Source organism: Eretmochelys imbricata, chromosome 5 (genome assembly GCF_965152235.1).
Source record: "Eretmochelys imbricata isolate rEreImb1 chromosome 5, rEreImb1.hap1, whole genome shotgun sequence".
NCBI classification, from domain to species: domain Eukaryota; kingdom Metazoa; phylum Chordata; order Testudines; family Cheloniidae; genus Eretmochelys; species Eretmochelys imbricata.
The window spans coordinates 35,148,823-35,168,320 of record NC_135576.1 but is presented as its reverse complement, the minus strand read 5'-3'; the positions used below and the strand labels follow the sequence as shown (position 1 = coordinate 35,168,320).

Sequence of the window (19,498 nt, the reverse complement as noted above, 5' to 3'; positions counted from 1 at the left end):
GTCCAAACTACGTTTCCCAGTAAACCCAGTTAGAGTTTGGTGGTGGCAGTGGATATTCCAAGGACAAAGGATAAAATTAATTTGTACCTTGGGGAAGTTTTAACCTAAGCTGGTAAAAGTAAGCTTAGGAGGTTTTCATGCAGGTCCCCACATCTGTACCCTAGAGTTCAGAGTGGGGGAGGAACCTTGACATAGTTAAATGTATACATCTGGAAAAAAAAATGTAGGCCATATTTACAGAATGGTGGACTCTCTCCTGGAAAGCAGTGACTTTGAACAAGATTTTGAGGTCGTGGTGGATAGTCAGCTGTACATGAGGTCCCAGTGCAATGCTGTGACCAAAAGGGCTGATGCAATCAGGGCTGCATAAAACAGGGGAATCTCAGGTAGCAGTAGTTAGAGGTTATTTTTTCTCTGTATTTAGCGTTGGTGAGACTGCTGCTGAAATACTGTGTCCAGTTCAGGTGTCCACAAAATCAAGAAGAAGGTTGTTAATTTGGAGAGGGTTCAGAGAAGAGCCACGAGAATAATTAAAGGATTAGAAAACCTTCCTTATAGTGAGACTCCAGATGCTCAATCTATTTAGTTTAACAAAGAGAAGGTGTGACTTGATTACAGTTTATAAGTACCTACAATGGGAACAAATATTTGCTATTGGGGGCTTTCAGACTAGCAGAGAAAGGTATAGTATGATCCAATGGCTGGAAGTTGAAACATGACAATTCAAACTGGAAATAAGGTATACATTTTTAACAGTGAGTAATTTAATCCATTGGAACAATTTACCAGCAGTTGTGGTTTATTCTCCATCACTGTCAGGTTTTTAAGTCATGATTGGATATTTTTACTAAAAGATGCTCTCGAAGTTATTTGGGGCAAGTTCTATGGCCTGTGCAATTTGTGTGTGTAGGCTAGGCCTATCTGTGATGGGTGGGGTGAGGTTTCCTGGGCAGGTACAGGTGGAAGTGGGAGTCTTTCGTAGCTCTCGGTTGTTGGGCATCTAGCACCCAACAGGCCCATAGCCAGTGAACCAATTTATCAATCCGTGGAGAGAAACTCTGCATAGATGGGGATTAATGAATAGGCAAATGCTTCTAAAAATCCATACTTGTCAGTAAAAGCCAAATAAAATCACTACATTAATTTTATTGTAACATAAGGAAATAAATGTTTGACATTACCCCGAAGGACAGCTTGACACCAGACGGTGTATTTCCATGAAATCTGCTACAGACTCCTCTGGAATGTTTGTACAGCTATGTTAGCTGACTCATTGCTGGAGGTGAGGAGTCTTGCAAAGCAAGCTGAAATAAGATAGAGACATTATCTGAATATACTTCTCTACCACAGCACAGTATTATGCAAGTATTACACAGCCACAGTTGTGTGGTGGTGTTTTGGGGTGGGGGAGGACAGAGGGTTGTATGTGGATTTAGTTAAACTCAAATTGAACTGTTGTAGAAGGTGAGAAACTAGACAGCCTGGCTAATGTGTTCTGTGTATTCCTGGCTAAGAATACTGCTTGAAAATCACTTTTCCAGCTAGTACCTAGCCTCTGATATTTGTTCTTTAATGTTTTCATGCATGGAGGCCAACGGTGCTTATTCTTGGAAAGAGGACCTCAGTACCAGGCAACAAGGGAGAATATGGATTAAAGTAGTTCCTTTATCTCGGCCAAAATAATTTTCCTTTCTGATTGCAACACTCCTCTCAGAGCCAGTAAATTCTTCCTGGGTACAGCTGTACCCAGCACCAGAACATATCCCTTTAGGGCAGGGGTGGGCAAACTTTTTGGCTTGAGGGCCACATCGAGGTTGCAAACTGTATGGAGGGCCGGGTAGGGAACGCTGTGCCTCTGCAAACAGCCTGGCCCCTGCCCTCTTTCCAACCCCTTCCACTTCCCCCCCCCGACTGCCCCCTCAGAACTCCTGACCCATCCAACTCCTCCTGCTCCCTGCCTGCCCCGACCCCTATTCACACCCCTGCCCCCTGACAGGCCCCCGGGGACTCCCATGCTTATCCAACGTTCCCTGTCCCCTGACTGCTCCCCCACCACCACCAGAACCTCTGCCCCATCCAACCACCCCCTGCTCCCTGTCACCTGACTGCCCCCCGGGATCCTCAGCCCACTTACCATGCCACTCAGAGCAGCATGTCTGGCAGCCGCGTCGCCCGGCTGGAGCCAGACATGCTGTTGGGCTGCCCTGCAAGAGCGCGCAGCCCCGCCGTCCAGAGCGCTGATGGCGCAGCTGCAGGGGAGAGAGGACAGCAGGGAAGGGGCCAGGGACTGGTCTCCCTGGCCGGGAGCTCAAGGGCCGGGCAGGACGGTCCTGTGGGCCAGATATGGCCCGCGGGCCATAGTTTGCCCACTTCTGCTTTAGGGTGCACAAGGTGCAAGAATGTGGTTGGTAAGTCCCTAAGGATCCTACTGGGCTACTGATCTCAAGATTCTGAGATCATCAACACACAAATCGTCATGTCAGTGCTATCTAACCTTCTCTCTAAATGTAGCAGAGGGAGAGGACTGGGAATGAAGAGGAGTATTTTAGGGACAAGCCAGTTAACTTAATTTGGTGTAACAATTTCCATTCACAGCATTTGATGCCTGACATCTATATTAATGATGCAATTTCTATAATAATGACATACCTCTGATGGTATGGCATTATTTCCACTGACAGATGGAATTCAGAGTAACTTGCTAGCCTGGGCCACTCAGAGTCCGCTAATGAGACAAAAAGGTTATGTCTTTGCTCTGATGCATGACTTGTATAGATAGGGTGGACTGCTATCCACACATTCAGAAGCTAGGACTTGGAGCCTGGGAGCTTTTCCCTTGCCAAAATCCTGCAGTAATATGTGTGATTGGTTTCCAGCTCATGGTTGGTTGGTTGCCAGCAATAGTTGGTTTCCAGCTAGCTAATGAAATTAAGAATAATGAAGTGCTACGGTTGGCTGCTGTTTGACAGTCTCAGACACAGAAGCTAGGGTTAAAAATGTATATGGTGTATCCAATTGTATTAGGGAGTTCAGCTAAAATCTAGCTTCCTGCCCCCTCTCTCTGAGAAACCCCAAACTGAACTTTGTCTGAAAATGTTCTTTGATTTTTGCATTGCACCAGCAAGCAGTCTCAGAATGTTCAGAATATTCATGAATATCCAAACAGGTCAAAAAAAGTTCATCTCCAAGCTTGCTGAATACTCTGGATGTGAACAAAATTCAAGCCAACTTACTCCAGGGTTGCTAACCAGCAGTAATGTGAGACTAGACTGGTTTCAAGTGTACTTGAGGTTCAGACCCAATGTACTATTGAGCGGCCTTGGCATAGATTGATTTATAGCAATGCATAGTGCTGTATGTCATCATAAGAATTTCATAGATATTTAGGTCAGAAGGGACCATTGTGATCGTCTAGTCTGACCTCCTGCACAATGCAGGCCACAGAATTTCACCCACCACTCCTGCAAAAAACCTCACACCTATATCTGGGCTATTGCAGTCCTCAAATGGTAGTTTAAAGACTTCAAGGAGCAGAGAATCCTCCAGCAAGTGACCCGTGCCCCATGCTACAGGAAGGCGAAAAACCTCCAGGGCCTCTTCCAATCTGCCCTGGAGGAAAATTCCTTCCCGACGCCAAATATGGCGATCAGCTAAACCCTGAGCATATGGGCAAGATTCATCAGCCAGATACTACAGAAAATTCTTTCCTGGGTAACTCAGATCCCACCCCCTCTAATATCCCATCACAGGCCATTGGGCCTATTTACCATGAATATTTAATTACCAAAACCATGTTATCCCATCATACCATCTCCTCCATAAACTTATCGAGTTTAATCTTAAAGCCAGTTAGATCTTTTGCCCCCACTGCTTCCCTTGGAAGGCTATTCCAAAACTTCACTCCTCTGATGGTTAGAAACCTTCGTCTAATTTCTAGTCTAAATTTCCTGGTGGCCAGTTTATATCCATTTGTTCTTGTGTCCACATTGGTACTAAGCTTAAATAATTCCTCTCCCTCTCCAGTATTTATCCCTCTGATATATTTATAGAGAGCAATCATATCTCCCCTCAACCTTCTTTTTGTTAGGCTAAACAAGGCAAGCTCCTTGAGTCTCCTTTTATAAGACCAGTTTTCCATTCCTCAGATCATCCTAGTAGCCCTTCTCTGTACCTGTTCCAGTTTGAATTCATCCTTCTTAAACATGGAAGACCAGAACTGCACACAGTATTCCAGGTGAGGTCTCACCAGTGCCTTGTATAACGGTTCTAAAACTTCCTTATCCCTACCGGAAATACCTCTCCTGATGCATCCCAAGACCACATTCGCTTTTTTCACGGCCACATCACATTGGCGGCTCATAGTCCTCCTATGATCAACCAATACTCCAAGGTCCTTTTCCTCCTCCGTTACTTCTAATTGATGCGTCCCTATTTTATAACTAAAATTCTTGTTATTAATCCCTAAATGCATGACCTTACACTTCTCACTATTAAATTTCATCCTATTACTATTACTCCAGTTTACAAGGTCATCCAGATCCTCCTGTAAGATATCCCTGTCCTTCTCTAAATTGACAATACCTCCCAGCTTTGTATCATCCGCAAACTTTATTAGCACACTCCCACTTTTTGTGTACAGCTGTTATAATTATGTCTGAAAGATGACCAGTATGCCAGAGATATAGCCAGACTTGTGTACATAGAACATGCATCTATGATATATACAGCATAGCTTCAGCTGATGTCACTATGGTGGGAAGGATACAATACAGAGTAATGAGAGATTTTGAATCTGCCAGTGTGATTTATTATTAGGATTAAAGTAGTGGGGAATTAAGCCTAAAGTGAGACACTTTTTTCCTCTTTCAGTTAGCACTGATACAGCATCAGTGCTCTATTATCTTGGACCAGCCATCTCTTTGCTAGTACTTTGGTACTAGCTGCCAAAATGGTGCTTAATGATGTTCTAGCTTTAGTGAATTAGCACTCCTGGCCCAGTAGCAGCATTCCCAGAAGTACTGTCCACTGCATAGAACGCTTCTGAGAATGACACTAAAAGCAGCAGTGCTGTTTTCAGGGGGGTAAAGTCATTGATTGGCTGGTGGCCCTTATATTCTCCCATTTGAAGGGCAGTCAAGATGGTATCTTGGGGCTTTCCTAATCCTTTATTTTGTAAGCAATGATTTGAATCCCCTCTCTTGTAAGCAGCAACACATGTCCCTTTTCCTCCTAAAGTGATGGTCAGCAGCCTCCTCAGAGTTCTACTCTGGTGATGCTCTCTGGATTGATCAACAAGAGTCTAACTTGTTCCCACATCAAGGCATTGGGATGTCCATGAACTGCAGTGTAGAGAAGCAGAAAAGTTTATATTGTTCAAATCATGGAATAACAAGACCTCTAAGTACTGGGAGTTAGTAAGAAACTTTCCCTGAGAGCAGGTTTTTGCTCCTTTCTGCTGAAGCATCTGGAACTGGTTGCTGTCAGAGACAAGATACTGAACAAAATGGACTGGCCTGATCCAGAATAGCAATTCCTACATTCCTATCATCTGGAAATAAACTTTGAGTGTCACTTTGGCAGCTGTTGTTTATTTCACTGATGCAAATATAAAAACTAATTTTAATTTTCTTTTGTTTTCTTAGAGTTTAGAATTCAGTTTCCTCAGCTCACAGGGGTCCTGACACTTGCTTTCTTCATTCATAACTGTGTTATCACTCTCCTTAAGAATAACAAGAACCAGGAAAACAATGTAAGTAACTTCATGAGAAATTGTCAGTTTAGATTTAAAGATGATAGCCCACGCTAATGTTTTCCTGGATGGACATCTCTCAAAATTGATCCAGAGGCTGTAGCAGGTGCAGAACACAACCTCTCTTGCTTTTTCAGATAAGAGTGAGGGAGTCATTTATGCTGGCTTTCTGCTGGCGCACCAAAAATGCATATAAATAATTTACACTACAGTTTCCCGTTCCAATAGCTGTTTATCCAAAAATTGTAGTTATTGGAATCCACAGTATGCCTCTCTTTAGCCCTGTGTTAGTTAACTTCTCAATTATTGTCTTAGCATTAGTGCTTATTAATACAAAGCTGTTTTAGTGCCAAGAGACTGAGAGGTTTGTTAATTGAGAAGCGATTAGCAAGTAATTAACTAATATAGAGCCATCTGGGGGGACACTGGATTCAGATGATGATGATTTCTATATCTGTGAAACTGCAGCTCAAAATAGCACTTCTATATATCCAAATGCCTGGTTATCCAAATACTTTGGCCGTCCCCCAGGCTGTTTGGATAAATGGAAGTGTACTCGTAACTCACATGTAACCAGGCTTTTCAAACTTATTTGCTGTCAAATTGACAACAAACTTGCCAAATTTCAGCCAAGAAGGTGCAAGTTGGAAGCTGTAAAGGCTCTGAAAATGACCATTTAAAATGAAAACACTTGAGCAGCCTTAACTAGAATTATCACTATGGCTGGGGGCTGAACTATAATATTCAGATCTAGATCCAACTTTTCCCAGAGTTTAGGTGTGTTCAAATTCAGGGGTCCAGTCCAGGCTTATCAAGATCTTCAATGAAAATGTAATTCGCCTTACATCACAAAGTAGATAAATGTTCAACTGTGGTTGAAGCTCTGACTTGACAGCTCAAAAATGAGGCTCAGCTTGTCCCTAGATGTGTATGATACACAATAAGATCACCCACTATTTAATGATCCTGTCAATAACTTCTTAGGCACGTTGTAATAAGTCAACAATGGATGGCCAAAAAGTGAACTCCTTTAGGCAGGGACCATGCCGCCTTTTCTGTTTGGAAAGCATCTTGCATGTTATGGGTGCTACTGAAAATAAATTAATAGGGCTGTCAAGTGATTAAAAAAATTAATCGCAATTAATTGCACTATTAAACAATAATAGAAGACCATTTATTTAAATATTTTTGGCTGTTTTCTACATTTTCAAATATATTCAATTACAACACAGAATACTAAGTGTACAGTGCCCACTTTATATTTTTCATTACAAGTATTTGCACTGTAAAAAAAAGAAATAGTATTTTTAAATTCATCTAATACAAGTACTGTAGTGCAATCTCTTAACATGAAATTGAACTTACAAATGTAGAATAATGTACAAAAATAACTGCATTCAAAACTAAAATAATATAAAACAACTTTAGAGCCTATGAAGTCCACTCAGTCCTACTTCTTCAGCCAATCCATGCAGACAAACAAGTTTGTTTACATTTGCAGGAGATAATGCTGGCCGCTTGTTTACAATGTCACCTGAAAGTGAGAACAGGTGTTATCATGGCACTGTTGTAGCTGGTGTCACAAGATATTTATGTGCCAGATGCACTGAATATTCATGTTTTTTCATGCTTCAGCCACCATTCGAGGGGACATACGTCCATGCTGATGACGGGGTTCTACTCAATAACAATCCAAAGCAGTGAGGACCGACACACACTCATTTTCATTATCTGAGTCAGATGCCAACAGCAGAAGGTTGATTTTCTTTTTTGCTGGTTCAGGTTCTGTAGTTTCCGCATCAGAGTGTTGCTCTTTTAAGACACCTGAAAGCATGCTCCACCCCTTCTCCCTCTCAGATTTTAGAAGGCACTTCAGATTCTTAAACCTTGGGTCAAGTGCTATAGCTAACTTTAGAAATCTCACATTGGTACTTTCTTTGCGTTTCTGTCAAATCTGCAATGAAAGTGTTCTTAAAATGAACAACATATGGTGGGTCATCATCTGAGACTGCTCTAACATGACATATATGGCAGAATCTGGGTAAAACAGAGCAGGGGACATACAATTCTCCCCCAAGGAGATCAGTCACTAACTTAATTTAAAAAAAAAAAAAAAAAGGTTAAACGGGCATTGTCAGCGTGGAAGCATGTCGTCTGGAATGGTGGCCGAAGCATAAAGGGGCATACGAATGTTTAGCATATCTGGCACGTAAATACCTTGCAGTGCTGGCTACAAAATTGCCATGCGAACACCTGTTCTCACTTTCTGGTGACATAAATAAGAAGAGGCCAGCGTTATCTCCTGTAAATGTAAATAAACTTTTTTGTCTTAGCGATTGGCTGAACAAGAAGTAAGACTGAGTGGACTTGTAGGCTCTGAAGTTTTATATTGTTTTATTTGAGTGCAGTTATGTTACAAAAAAAATCTACATCTGTAAGTTGCACTTTCGCAACACAGAGATTTCACTACAGTACTTGGTATGAGGTGAATCAAAAATACTATTTTTTTTGTTTATCATTTTTACAGTGCAAATATTTGTAATAAAAAATGTACATTCTGATTTCTATTACAGCACAGAATACAATATATATATGAAAATGTAGAAAAACATCCAAAATATTTAATGTTTAACAGTGCGATTAAAACTGCGATTAATCACAATTTAATTTTTTTTTTAGTTCATTGCGTATGTTAACCGCAATTAATTGACAGCCCTATAAATTAATTAAGGATGGGGCCCTGGAGAAGGAAACTTGCTGAGCTTCTCACATTCTTCTGTTATGGAAAGAGGCAGGATTTTCCCTCCCATCGCCAAGAGAAATTCTGTAATTTTCGCCAGCCAATACTGTGGATCTCTCAGGAAACCAGAGTCGTCTGTGTGGAGGAGTCCTGATGCCTTCACATCCGCTTCAAGGCCTCTTCTGTGGTTTTTCCCCACTCACTGACAGTACAGCTCTGCTTGCTTCCTCTGCTGAAAGCAGCATCTGGAATCCCTTCTTCAACTGTATAATAAAGCAGGGACAGTATTAACTTTTCTGAAGTTTTCTCCATGGGGTTTGAGGAGGAGAAAGAGGTGTGGGGGAGGGGGAGGGTGTGTACACAGACCAGCCACCACATTGATCTCAGACCCCCTCCCCCAGGGCTATTCTAGGGCTCCTGGGAAGTGGTGAAACACCACATAGTGGAGGTGTCTGATGCCCTTCCTTTCATGTGTGTTGGAGAGGATGTGCAGTTGGAACCCATCGCTGTGCATGGATTTCAGGGGCATGATCTGGCCCAGAATCTCTCCCTAGGTTAAAAATTTCCTTGCTTGTATAAGCTCAGATAATATCTTTAACATGTCAAGTCTGTATTTTTAATTTCCTTTCTGATATAATACTTTCTAGTTCTACAGCACCTTCTCATCCAAAGATCTCAAAGCACATTTTAGACATTTAATTAAACCCAAACACTTCTGTATAGCTGATGCATCATTTAATCCAGTAAGTGGTCAACAAGCAGAAAGTATGTATCTGTTAACAAGTGCTAGCCTGTGTTAGATGCCCCTGGGTGTGGTGGTAATTTACACTTGCAGATTTGCACTGAAGAGATTTTTCCAAGTTATCATAGAATTTCCATTCTAACCTGTTTTGAGACCAAAATTTTATGGGCTCATGTGGAAAGTTCATTTTTTAACACAGCCAAAAATCAGTTTTTGTTCTTCAGTCAGTCATCTTTTAATGAGGAGTCTGTGAAAAGGCACAGAAGTGCACAAACCTTTGAGTATATTACAACTTCATAAAATCAGAGAAATGTAGGGTTTGACTGACCTCAAGAGGTTATCCAGACCATTTACCCCCTTGCTGTATCAGAACCAAGTAAACCTAGACCCTCCTGACAGGTCTTTGTCTAACCTGTTCTTAAAAACCTGCCATGATAGAGGTTCCACAACCTACCTTAGTAACATGTTGTGGTACTTTGCTAAATTTACAGTTAGCAAGTTTTCCCTAATAACTAGCCTAAATCTCCCTTGCTGCAGATTAAGCCCCATTACTTCTTGTCCCATGTGCAGTGCACATGGAGAACAATTGGTCACCACCTTTTTTATAACAGCCCTTAACATATTTGAAGACTCTTACCAGGTCCCATGAGTCGTCTTTTCTCAAGATGAAATATGCCCAGTGCTCTAAACCTTTTTGTTGCTCATTTTATTGCTCTCCTTTTAACTCTCTCCAGTTTATCCACATCTTTCCTAAAGCATGGTGCCCAGAACTGAAGCTTCACCTGTGCCAAATAGGGTGGGACACGTATCTCCTGTGTCTTAATACTACACTCCTGTTAATACTCCCCAGAATTATATTTGCCTTTTTTTTTAAACTGCATCACATTATTGGCTCATGTTCAATTTATGATCCACTATAACCCTCTGATCTTTTTTCAGGAGTACTACTGCCCAGCCAGTTATTCCCCATTTTGTATTTGTACGTTTGGGGTATTTTTTTTTTTCTTTTCCTTCCCAAATATAGTGGTTTGCACTTATCTTTATTGAATTTCTTGTTGTTCATTGCAGACAAATTCTCCAATTTATGAAGGTCATTTTGAGTTTTGATCCTGTTCTCTAAAACATTTGCCATCCCTCTGAGCTTGGTGTCATCCGCAACTTTTATAGGGATACCCTCCGTTCCATTGTCCAAGTCATTAATGAAAACGTTGCATAGTACCAGACGCAGGACAGACTCCAGCAGGACCCCACTAGATACACCCTCCCAGTTGGACAGTGAACCATTGATCACGACTCTTTGAGTGTGTGGGGTTTTTTTTCCAACCAGTTTTGCATCCAATTTATCGTAACTGCATCTAAATCACATTTCCTCGAAGAGAATGTTTGCTTCTGCTTAGACATGATTATTATTACTATTCATACATAAATCAGAATCTGGAAGGTTCCTTTTAAAATGGGAAGCAGAGACACGTCTGTATTTTGAGTCAGATTCTGTTTATATGCAGAACACTTGAACAATCTGAAGTCACGTTGATCAAAAGCTATTTCCTCTAATATGGTAATACTAAATACCTGCACTTATGTAGTGCCTTCAATCCGAGAAATGATGAGCGCTTTACAAATGCTAATTAAGTCTCACTGTACCCCTGAAAGGTGTAGAGCTATTGGCCGAGATCCTCAAAAGTATTTAGGTGCCTAATTCCCATTGATTTTGATGCAAGTTAGGAGCCTAAATGCCTTTTGAGGATCTGGGCCTATTATCTCCATTTGACTGATGGCAAAACCGAGGTACAGAAATTAAGTGGTTGGTTTTTTTGTTTTGTTTTTTTTAAATCTAGCATTACACAAGAAAGTTCTGCAAAGCCAGGCATAGAACCCATGTTACCAGGCTCCCAGTCCTGTGCCTCTTAGACCACAAGTCGTCTTAGGGTAATCCACACTAAAGTGGTTGATTTACATTTGTGATTTTATGTAAGCAATTGATGCAATTAATTTAAATTTGTGAATAGTTTCTTGTACTTTCAAATCTTTCCATAATTTAACCCCACCCCACCTATCCAACCAGTAACCCAGTAAGGATAGGCAGGTGGCAAGCTGTAACCACTTCTACCGACCAGCTATGAATTGTGCTCATCCTGTTATATTTATTCATTACCACATCTTCTCCAGCCTGCTTGTTTGTCTCATGCCTCTGCCATGTCTTGTCTTTTAGACTGTAAACTCATTGAGGCAGGGACTGTCACTTAATATTTGTACAGTGCTTAGTACAATGGCGCCCAACCTATTTGAGGTTTTTTAGGCAGTACTGCAACAGAAATATTTAAAAATAATGCAACTGTGTGTCCAGATGTCTAGATTTAATCACCTTTTGTCTCATTACTCATAATCCCTTCTTAATTTTATCTGGAATCATGCCTTCTAAAAGCTGTTCATACTTAGTTTTCGGAGACTGTTCTGAGGCTGGCTTAACAATAATCAAAAATTTTTCATTGTTTGCAAATAATGACCATATGTTGTTCAAATATAATTGTCCTAGCTTGCTTTTCCTGACTCAGATTGTAACAAGGGAACTAGTGGATATTTCTAGAAGGTAAAATTCAGTTTGTATGTGCAGCCCATACCACCAAATGAACCCCTTTTTTGGCTTGCAGAAAGTATTTAGAGCTAAGGGTTGCTTTCTTGATCTCCCTATTATGTTTGTTTTTTTTTTTGTATTGCAGTAACACCTATCGGCCAGGGTCCATTGTGGTAGGCACTGTAGAAACATAACAAAGAGTGTCCCTGCCCCAATCTTAGCACAGGATAAGAGACAACATGTGGTATGATATATAGCTGGAGGGAGCGTAAAGGGAACAATGAGATAGATGATATTGATTGGCATAAGCAGTGGTCTCAGCACAACTGCTGTCTAACCATTGTCGAGTCTAGCTGTAATAGTCCTCTGTATCAAGGACAGTCATGTTAGAGTCATTCTCCTTCAGGACATTTTCCCTCATAACTACAAACAGTAGTCACAAGAAAGAGTCTGTTAAATCTAACATTTACTGACTACAGGCTAAATATAAATAACACAGAGAGAGAGAGAATGCAGGAGAGGGACTATATACATATTTTGCAGAAATAATACATACATACATTATATATATATATATATATAGGAAAACCACTTCAAATAATTCTTTTTAAACTAGAGTGAGCACAGGTACTTATCTTTCTATAGAAGATCTAGAATAAAATTTTAAAAACTACCTAAATTTCATTTTCAAATGTCACTTAGGAGCCTCAGTCCCACTGACTTTTAGTGCCAAAGTCACTTTTGAAAATGGGACTGGGGCTCCTAAATCACTTAAGCACTTCTGAAAATGTTATCCCTAATCTCCTACTGCTTCTCTGATCACTCAAGAAACATCTTCTGGTTGTCAGTTCAAATAATTTTGAGAAAATTCCAATGCTCAACCCTTTCTTCTACCATGTAGTATCAGGAAGGAGGTTCCAGCTTTAAGACTCCACCCTTATTTAAAGGCTATTTGGCTGTCCTACTGTTTAAAGAAACCCCTTCTAGCATACAGCCTGTCAGTTACACCTTCTCCCAACTGGTGGCTCCCCCTCAAAGGACCCCGGAGAGAGGTGCATAGAATGAGTATGTTACCTAGACCTTAGAACAGAAGTCTTCAATCCGTGGTGTGTGCCCCCTTAGGGGGACATGGAGTAATGTTCAGGGGGGATGCATCTGGGGCCTGGACCAGCCCCCACAGAGGGCAGGGAGGGAACTCCACTCCTGGCTCCAGTGTGTGAGGTAATATCTCTTACTGAACCAACTTCTGTTAGTGAGAGAGACAAGTTTTCGAGCTTACACAGAGCTCTTCTTCAGATCACCACTACCATATAACATTTATACCATCCACTCAGACAAATTGGTCAGGCAGTATGCTTTGTCCTACCGCTTCCTCGTTTGCTTCCTGACTAGGTAGCAGTGTAGAAGTGTATGTACACTGACAACATTTTCCAGTGGCAGGGCATAAGTTTCACACTCAAAATATACATGAACAAAGCATACAATTGTCATTGTATATCTATCTAGTCTAGCTAATGTATTTATAGAGCACTAATCACAGTATCTAGGCACTGTTTTGGGTGTTGGTATTTTTGCTTAGAGTACCCATTCCACATGTGCGTGATTGTTCTGTGTGCACACATTATGTAGAGTCAGCTTACGTGCTTGTGTTTGAAAATTTTACCCCTAGAGATATTTTTCTAAATGTTATGCAAACAATTGCTGCAGGTTACAGTTCTTATTTTGAATATATTGCCTGAGTTTGTAGTGGCTGCATTGGGAATCTAACACAGCTGCAAGCCTAGAAATTAGATCATTATGTGCTGGTTACAAAAATGTAGTCAGCAGAAGTAGGTGCTCTGTTGATGCATCCTGTAGGGGGAAAAAGATTTTGAAAATGAGAGAGAGGATCTTCCAGATATATTACTAAATAGGGTTCTACTGGTGTCCTGCACACTGGCTTGATTTTCCTCGGATGCTCAGTTGGTAGTGTGTTGATTTTTATTAAGAAAAAGACATTAGACTATTTGATTAGAAGAAAAATGTGTACATATATGGACTTTGTGAACAGATATAAGTGGGGAAAAGTAGGACAAATTTGGAGGCCTACTAATCCTGATCATGTCACTATAAGTCCTAGTAAAATAAGGTCACGTCAAAAGTGTTACCTGTAATCCTTTAAGAAGCTGATCACTAGCATCATCAGAACAAATTGTTTGGCAAGTGGTAGTGAATGTCCTGGAGAAAGCATGCAGACAAATAATACAGAATCTTGCTAGTTAATAACCAAAAACAAATGGTGTCATAATGCAGTTCCAAAGCAGTGATTGATGTAGGAAATTAGTTGCTATTAGGCTATTTTAATGTACTTAAAAGGTTAATGTGTCAGTGAGTTCTGCAGCTTGGAAAATTATTTCAAAAGTGGATGTGATTGCTTTTCCACTAATTAATTAATTATCCTTTGTTATGTGAAATTTGCTAGTAAATTTCACAAGTGGAGTCCACACAAATTTTACATGTATTAAATGTATATACATTTAGGTCAAGGTTTTCAAAAGTCTTTGCCTAAAGTTAGATTCCTAAATCTGTATTTATGTACCTAAATTAGTGATTTTCACAGGGACTGTGTACCCATTAATTCTCTTTGACTTCATTGGAAGCTATTGGGTCCTCGGCACATTTAGAAATTTCATCACTTATAATTAGTCACCTACATATGGATTTAGGAGCCTAACTTTAGACACCCACTTTTGAAAATTTTGGCCATAATTTAATGTACAATGCTTATACAGAACACTATAGTGAAGGCAAATAATTATAGTGAAAAGATTTACTATAAAAATATGGTTCTAAAAGCATATAATACCTCTGGGAGGTAGGGAGTGATTGAAACAGAAAATATATGGTTATTCTGGATTGCTGTATCTGGCCTTTAAAAATAAGTGTACTCTCTCTCTCTCTCAGCCCAGCAGCCTTCCCATTTTAAGGGCACTGTTGCCCCCTTACTAACATTCAGTGGGGGTGTTTTAGTTGCTAGCTCCCAGTACTAAAAGGGGAAACCAGGACCCTGAGACTGAGTGTCCTCAGGAACAAGGGGGAGAGGGCAGTACTCCAGGTCATCCTGAATGACAGGGTGGGCAGCCTAATCAGGGAGTCAGGAGGCCAGGGAGGTCCTGTCCTCCGTGTGAGCTGGTATTGTCTGGATCAGACAGAATGGGGCTGAGCTGAAGAGAAAGCAGGGGTGCAAGCTGAGCTGGGGAGCAGAGCTGTGCCAGATCCAGAGAGAGCAACTCCTGTCTTGGGAGCAGAGCTGCAGCCCCAAAGCCAGAGGCACAGACCAGTGAGAGCAGATTTGCCCTGGGAGGAGAGCTGCAGCAACCAGAGCCAGAGGGGCCAGAAAAGCAGCCCACGAAGCAGGTCAGTGCTGGGTGCAGAGTCACAGAAGCAGCCTGCAGAGCAGACCTGTCCTGGGAGCAGAGCTGTAGCAACCAAAGCCAGAGGGGCCAGAGAAGCAGCCCAGGGAGCTGGAGGCAGAGCAGCAGCAGCAGTGCAGAGACAGTGGTGGAGCTGGGGCAGGAGCAGTCCAGAGCTGGGTGCTGTGAGCAGCTGGGGAGAGCGAGGGGGACCCTGGGCAGCGGGCCCAGCACAGGGAGACACCTCAGCCAAGAGGCTCTGCAGGCCAGGCCTGGATCATAACCCTGATAGGGTGGGGGCCACGCTGGGAAGAAGCATCCTACCACTTAGAGCCTGAGAGCGTGTGGCCATCACCAGAGCTAGTGTCCCACCCACAGCATCCCTACAGCACAGCCAGGGCCTGAGAAGAAGGCCTGGGACTTACAAGGAACAGACTGTGAACTGTCCTGACATTCCAGAGACACTGTTTGTGATGTTCCCTGCCACAGAGCGGGGTGATGTGTTTCCTTTAACCTTTCCCATTTTTCCTTATTCTTTTAAAAATTAATTGTTCATTAAATAACTTGCATTTGCTTTCAATAGTATGTAATGGTTGGTGGGTCAGAGAAGTGCCCAGTGCAGAGAGAGTACCCCGGAGTGGGGGCACCCTAGCCCGTGTCCTAGGTGACCACAGCAGGGTTGGGGGTCGAGCCCCCCAGGAATCCTGGGCCCAGCCTTGTTGGGATTACGAGGACTCTGCCAGACAGGAGAGTGGAAGGGGAGTCCTCAAGGGCAGGGAGGCCACTGGGTAAAGGAAGTGGGAGCGAGGACTCAGATCCTTTCGCTAGCTCACTTCACCGGTGGAGTGCAGAAGCCAGGAAAGTTCCCCACAATAGTGGGACTATTCCACCGCTTACATTATGTTGTGTTCTTTCAGCATGTGGGTTTTTTTCATATTACAGTATAAGATGTTAGATTATGCTCTTTAGTTACATCTATAGGAACTAACATGATAAATGTGTGCATTTTGAAGATTTCTCTGTAGACCATATTCTTGGGTTTTAAAGCACTTTGTTAAAAAAGGTCATTTTCATTATAGCTTGAATCTGGTCTGCTGATGTGTGTTAGCTGCCAGTTTTTAGTCCTGACAACAGACTTGACATATGGTATCAATGGACTCTTTGGCTATCCCTGCTAGTTGTGCTGAATGTGTCCTGAGACTTGTTAGTGAGTGGGTGTATATGAGAAGGCTGTAGAGGCTCTATTTAGCCTTTGTATTCTTTGCGTGATTGTGGTGTTTAGCAGTAATACCCTACATCTGTCGAGGAAGCTGTTCCTGGGATCCTTTTGTTGATGTCGGATCTAAATAGATCTATAATACCTGCCTAGTGACTGCTTTTGTGTACCTTCTTCCTGTTTAAAGGGACAAATTTGCCTTCACTCAGGCAGATCGCCCATTTAACCCCATAAGAATTTAAGAGCGTAAGGACTGCAAGATTTGGCTCACATTGAATGTACTAGACTTTATATTTTTGCAGAAGAGGGGAGAATACTTCAAAAATCTGTGCATGGAGTCCAAATCCCAATGATGTCAATGGGACTCTTTCCATTGACTTCAATTGGATCAGACTCCAAAGTTAACTTTTGTCATTGTCTAAGATAAGATTGTCTGTCTCTCTTTATTGCTGTCTTGTTCAGAATCTTGCAATGAATTATTTTCATGTAGTTGCATTAATGGTCCACATTTTATCAAATAAGTTGCTTTACAAAGAAACTAACTTAGTATGGTATATCTAGTATATTGTTAACCAGTAAGTTAGTTCATCAAATTTGTTCTTTGCTGTGTATGTTAATGCCAGAATAAAAAGAGAATTTTGTTTTTGCAGGTGAGAGACCTTTCCATTGCTTATTTCCTGGTGGGATTAACATATCTCTATGTTGGACTGTTAATTTTTGCTGCATTTCCCTCTCCGCCGTTGTCCAAAGAGTGCATTGAACAGGTAGGGAAAGACACTTTACTGCACTGTTTCCATCCCTTCTAATTACTGTGTGTAAAAATCCATACTTGTTCCTCATCTATTAACTTCTGTCTGTCTCTGTCTGTGTGACTGGTGGCTCTTTGGGGCAGGGACGGTCTGTTCTTGAATGTGTGGAAAGTGACTAGCATGTTGTGGACACTTAGACAAACAAATACTAACTATTGCATCGACTCACTAATCTGCCTGCCACTACTTCCATAGCCATGTAAGGATAAACATGGTAAAACAGATGTCTAACCATTGGGGCTGGGAGGACCAAAGTGTGCTCAAAAACAAATTAAATCAAACTTGTGAGCTGGCTAGGTTTTATTAATTTAGCGGGGGAGGGGCACTACACTGGCTAATTTGTCTGAAGGCTAATTGACTATGAGCTGAACAGGTCAGGCTTCCTTAGGCTCTGATCCTGCAAAGACTTATGTGTGAATTTAAGTTTATGTGCAGTGACTAATCCCACTGACGTCATTGGGGCTATTCATAGCTGCTAAAATGAAATACCCACCTTAATCTGTACAGGATTGGTGGTTTAGATGGTAAAATCTTTGGGGGCAGGAACCATCTTTTTGTTATCTGTACGTACAGTGCCTAGTACTGTGAGGGGCCCTGATTGAGGCCTCTGCGGAAATGGTGCAATACACCGGCAGGAAGGCTGTCATACCTTCCACTCTCTCATCCATCCATTGGGCCACCCTGATCCCTTTGCCTCAGGCTGCTTCAAAAAGAGGTTGTCTTTTCATGAATCATTTACTGCAAGATGCTGTGCATGTGCTGTTGAGAACTTAGCATAAAAACATAAGAATGGCCATACTGGGTCAAACCAAAGGTCCATCCAGCCTGGTATCCTGTCTGCCAACAGTGGCCAATGCCAGGTGACCCAGAGGGAGTGAACCTAACAGGTAATGATCAAGTGATCTCTCTCCTGCCATCCATCTCCACCCTCTGACAAACCGAGGCTAGGGACACCGTTCCTTACCCATCCTGGCTAATAGCCATTAATGGACTTATCCTGCATGAATTTATCTAGTTCTCTTTTAAACCGTGTGGAGACCCCAGTGGAGCACCACATGGAGGGAGGCTACTGACAGGCTATAGCCATATCAGGACTGAAGATAATGTTTAACCAGGAAGCTCTTCTGTGAGCCATTTGAAAGAGCCATGATTAAATAATGGCTGTCAAACACTTGTTTCTTTTATTGTTAGTAATTATACAAAACAGTTATGGAACAGTTTGTACATTTAACAGATATTTCAGCTTGTCGAATCCATCCATTCCTTATTATCTGTATAGGATCCAGCTTCAATTATTACAAATAGGTCCCCAAAAAGGTGGCTTTGTCATGGAGCTGCAGTTTCCGAAAACCAATAAGGTTTTATGAATTTTCACAGGAAGGAAGGATACTTTCACTTGCACCAAGAGCTGTTTATGCACTTTATTGGGCAATTAGATGACTGCTGGAATATCATGATTCCCAAGGTAAAGGGACCTAGAGCCAACAAAACATTAAGTTACAATTAATTCATGTAAACACAATATTGTGGATAATAGGGGCATTTGAAATCCTTTGCATATGAAGACCGGTGCCAGCTCCATATTCTGTACCCAGGGATGTGTGCTGTTTGGAAAAATAAATGTCATCTAGTGAGGGCAATACACAAATTATATCACTGGCCTTTCATATTACAAATCTTAGGTTATATTTAGTTGTATACAGGCTGCACAAGAGAGAGTTCAATTTTATGTCTTTGATTTGAGAAGCACTATTCAGGCTTCATTTTTTCCGCTCACAACACTTGTTAGGAATCTAATACAACTGTTGTCAATCCTGCCTAATTAGCCTTTCTTATTTTAGAATTTTTTAGACAATTTTCCCAGCAATGACATCATGTCATTTGTTGCAAGATTGTTCCTGCTGTTCCAGATGATAACTGTGTACCCACTGCTTGGCTATTTGGCACGAGTTCAGCTACTAGGACACATCTTTGGCAACGTTTACCCAAGGTAAGGACTCTACCCTGTGTCAAGGGGTTGACATACAGTGCTTCACTGGTGTCCTGTTGTGCCAGATATTCCACTAAGGCTGTGGAGTTTGCAGTGGGGGAGACATATGTGTTTCAAAAACTACCCCTGCAGTTTTGTAGTGACATATTTGATGGCTAAGTTTGTGAAGGCTAAAGATTGGATGAGCATGGAAAAATAAGCTTTGCTCTTGCCTTCAGAAGTGGGCTCTGCAGGTCAGGGCAGTGACGCATTTGTTGGGGCAGGATGAGAAATCTTGCATTTCAG

General features: G+C 41.7%; 1 protein-coding gene across 1 annotated transcript in view; it reads left to right on the top strand.

Moving 5' to 3' along the window:
• SLC38A9 (solute carrier family 38 member 9) overlaps positions 1 to 19,498 on the top strand; it is a 70,063-nt gene that overhangs the window by 34,454 nt on the left and 16,111 nt on the right. The window contains exons 11-13 of the mRNA XM_077816855.1: positions 5,643 to 5,749; positions 17,065 to 17,178; positions 19,065 to 19,213. Of these exons, the coding sequence (XP_077672981.1) occupies positions 5,643 to 5,749; positions 17,065 to 17,178; positions 19,065 to 19,213 (370 nt within the window). The remainder of the gene's footprint in view (positions 1 to 5,642; positions 5,750 to 17,064; positions 17,179 to 19,064; positions 19,214 to 19,498) is intronic.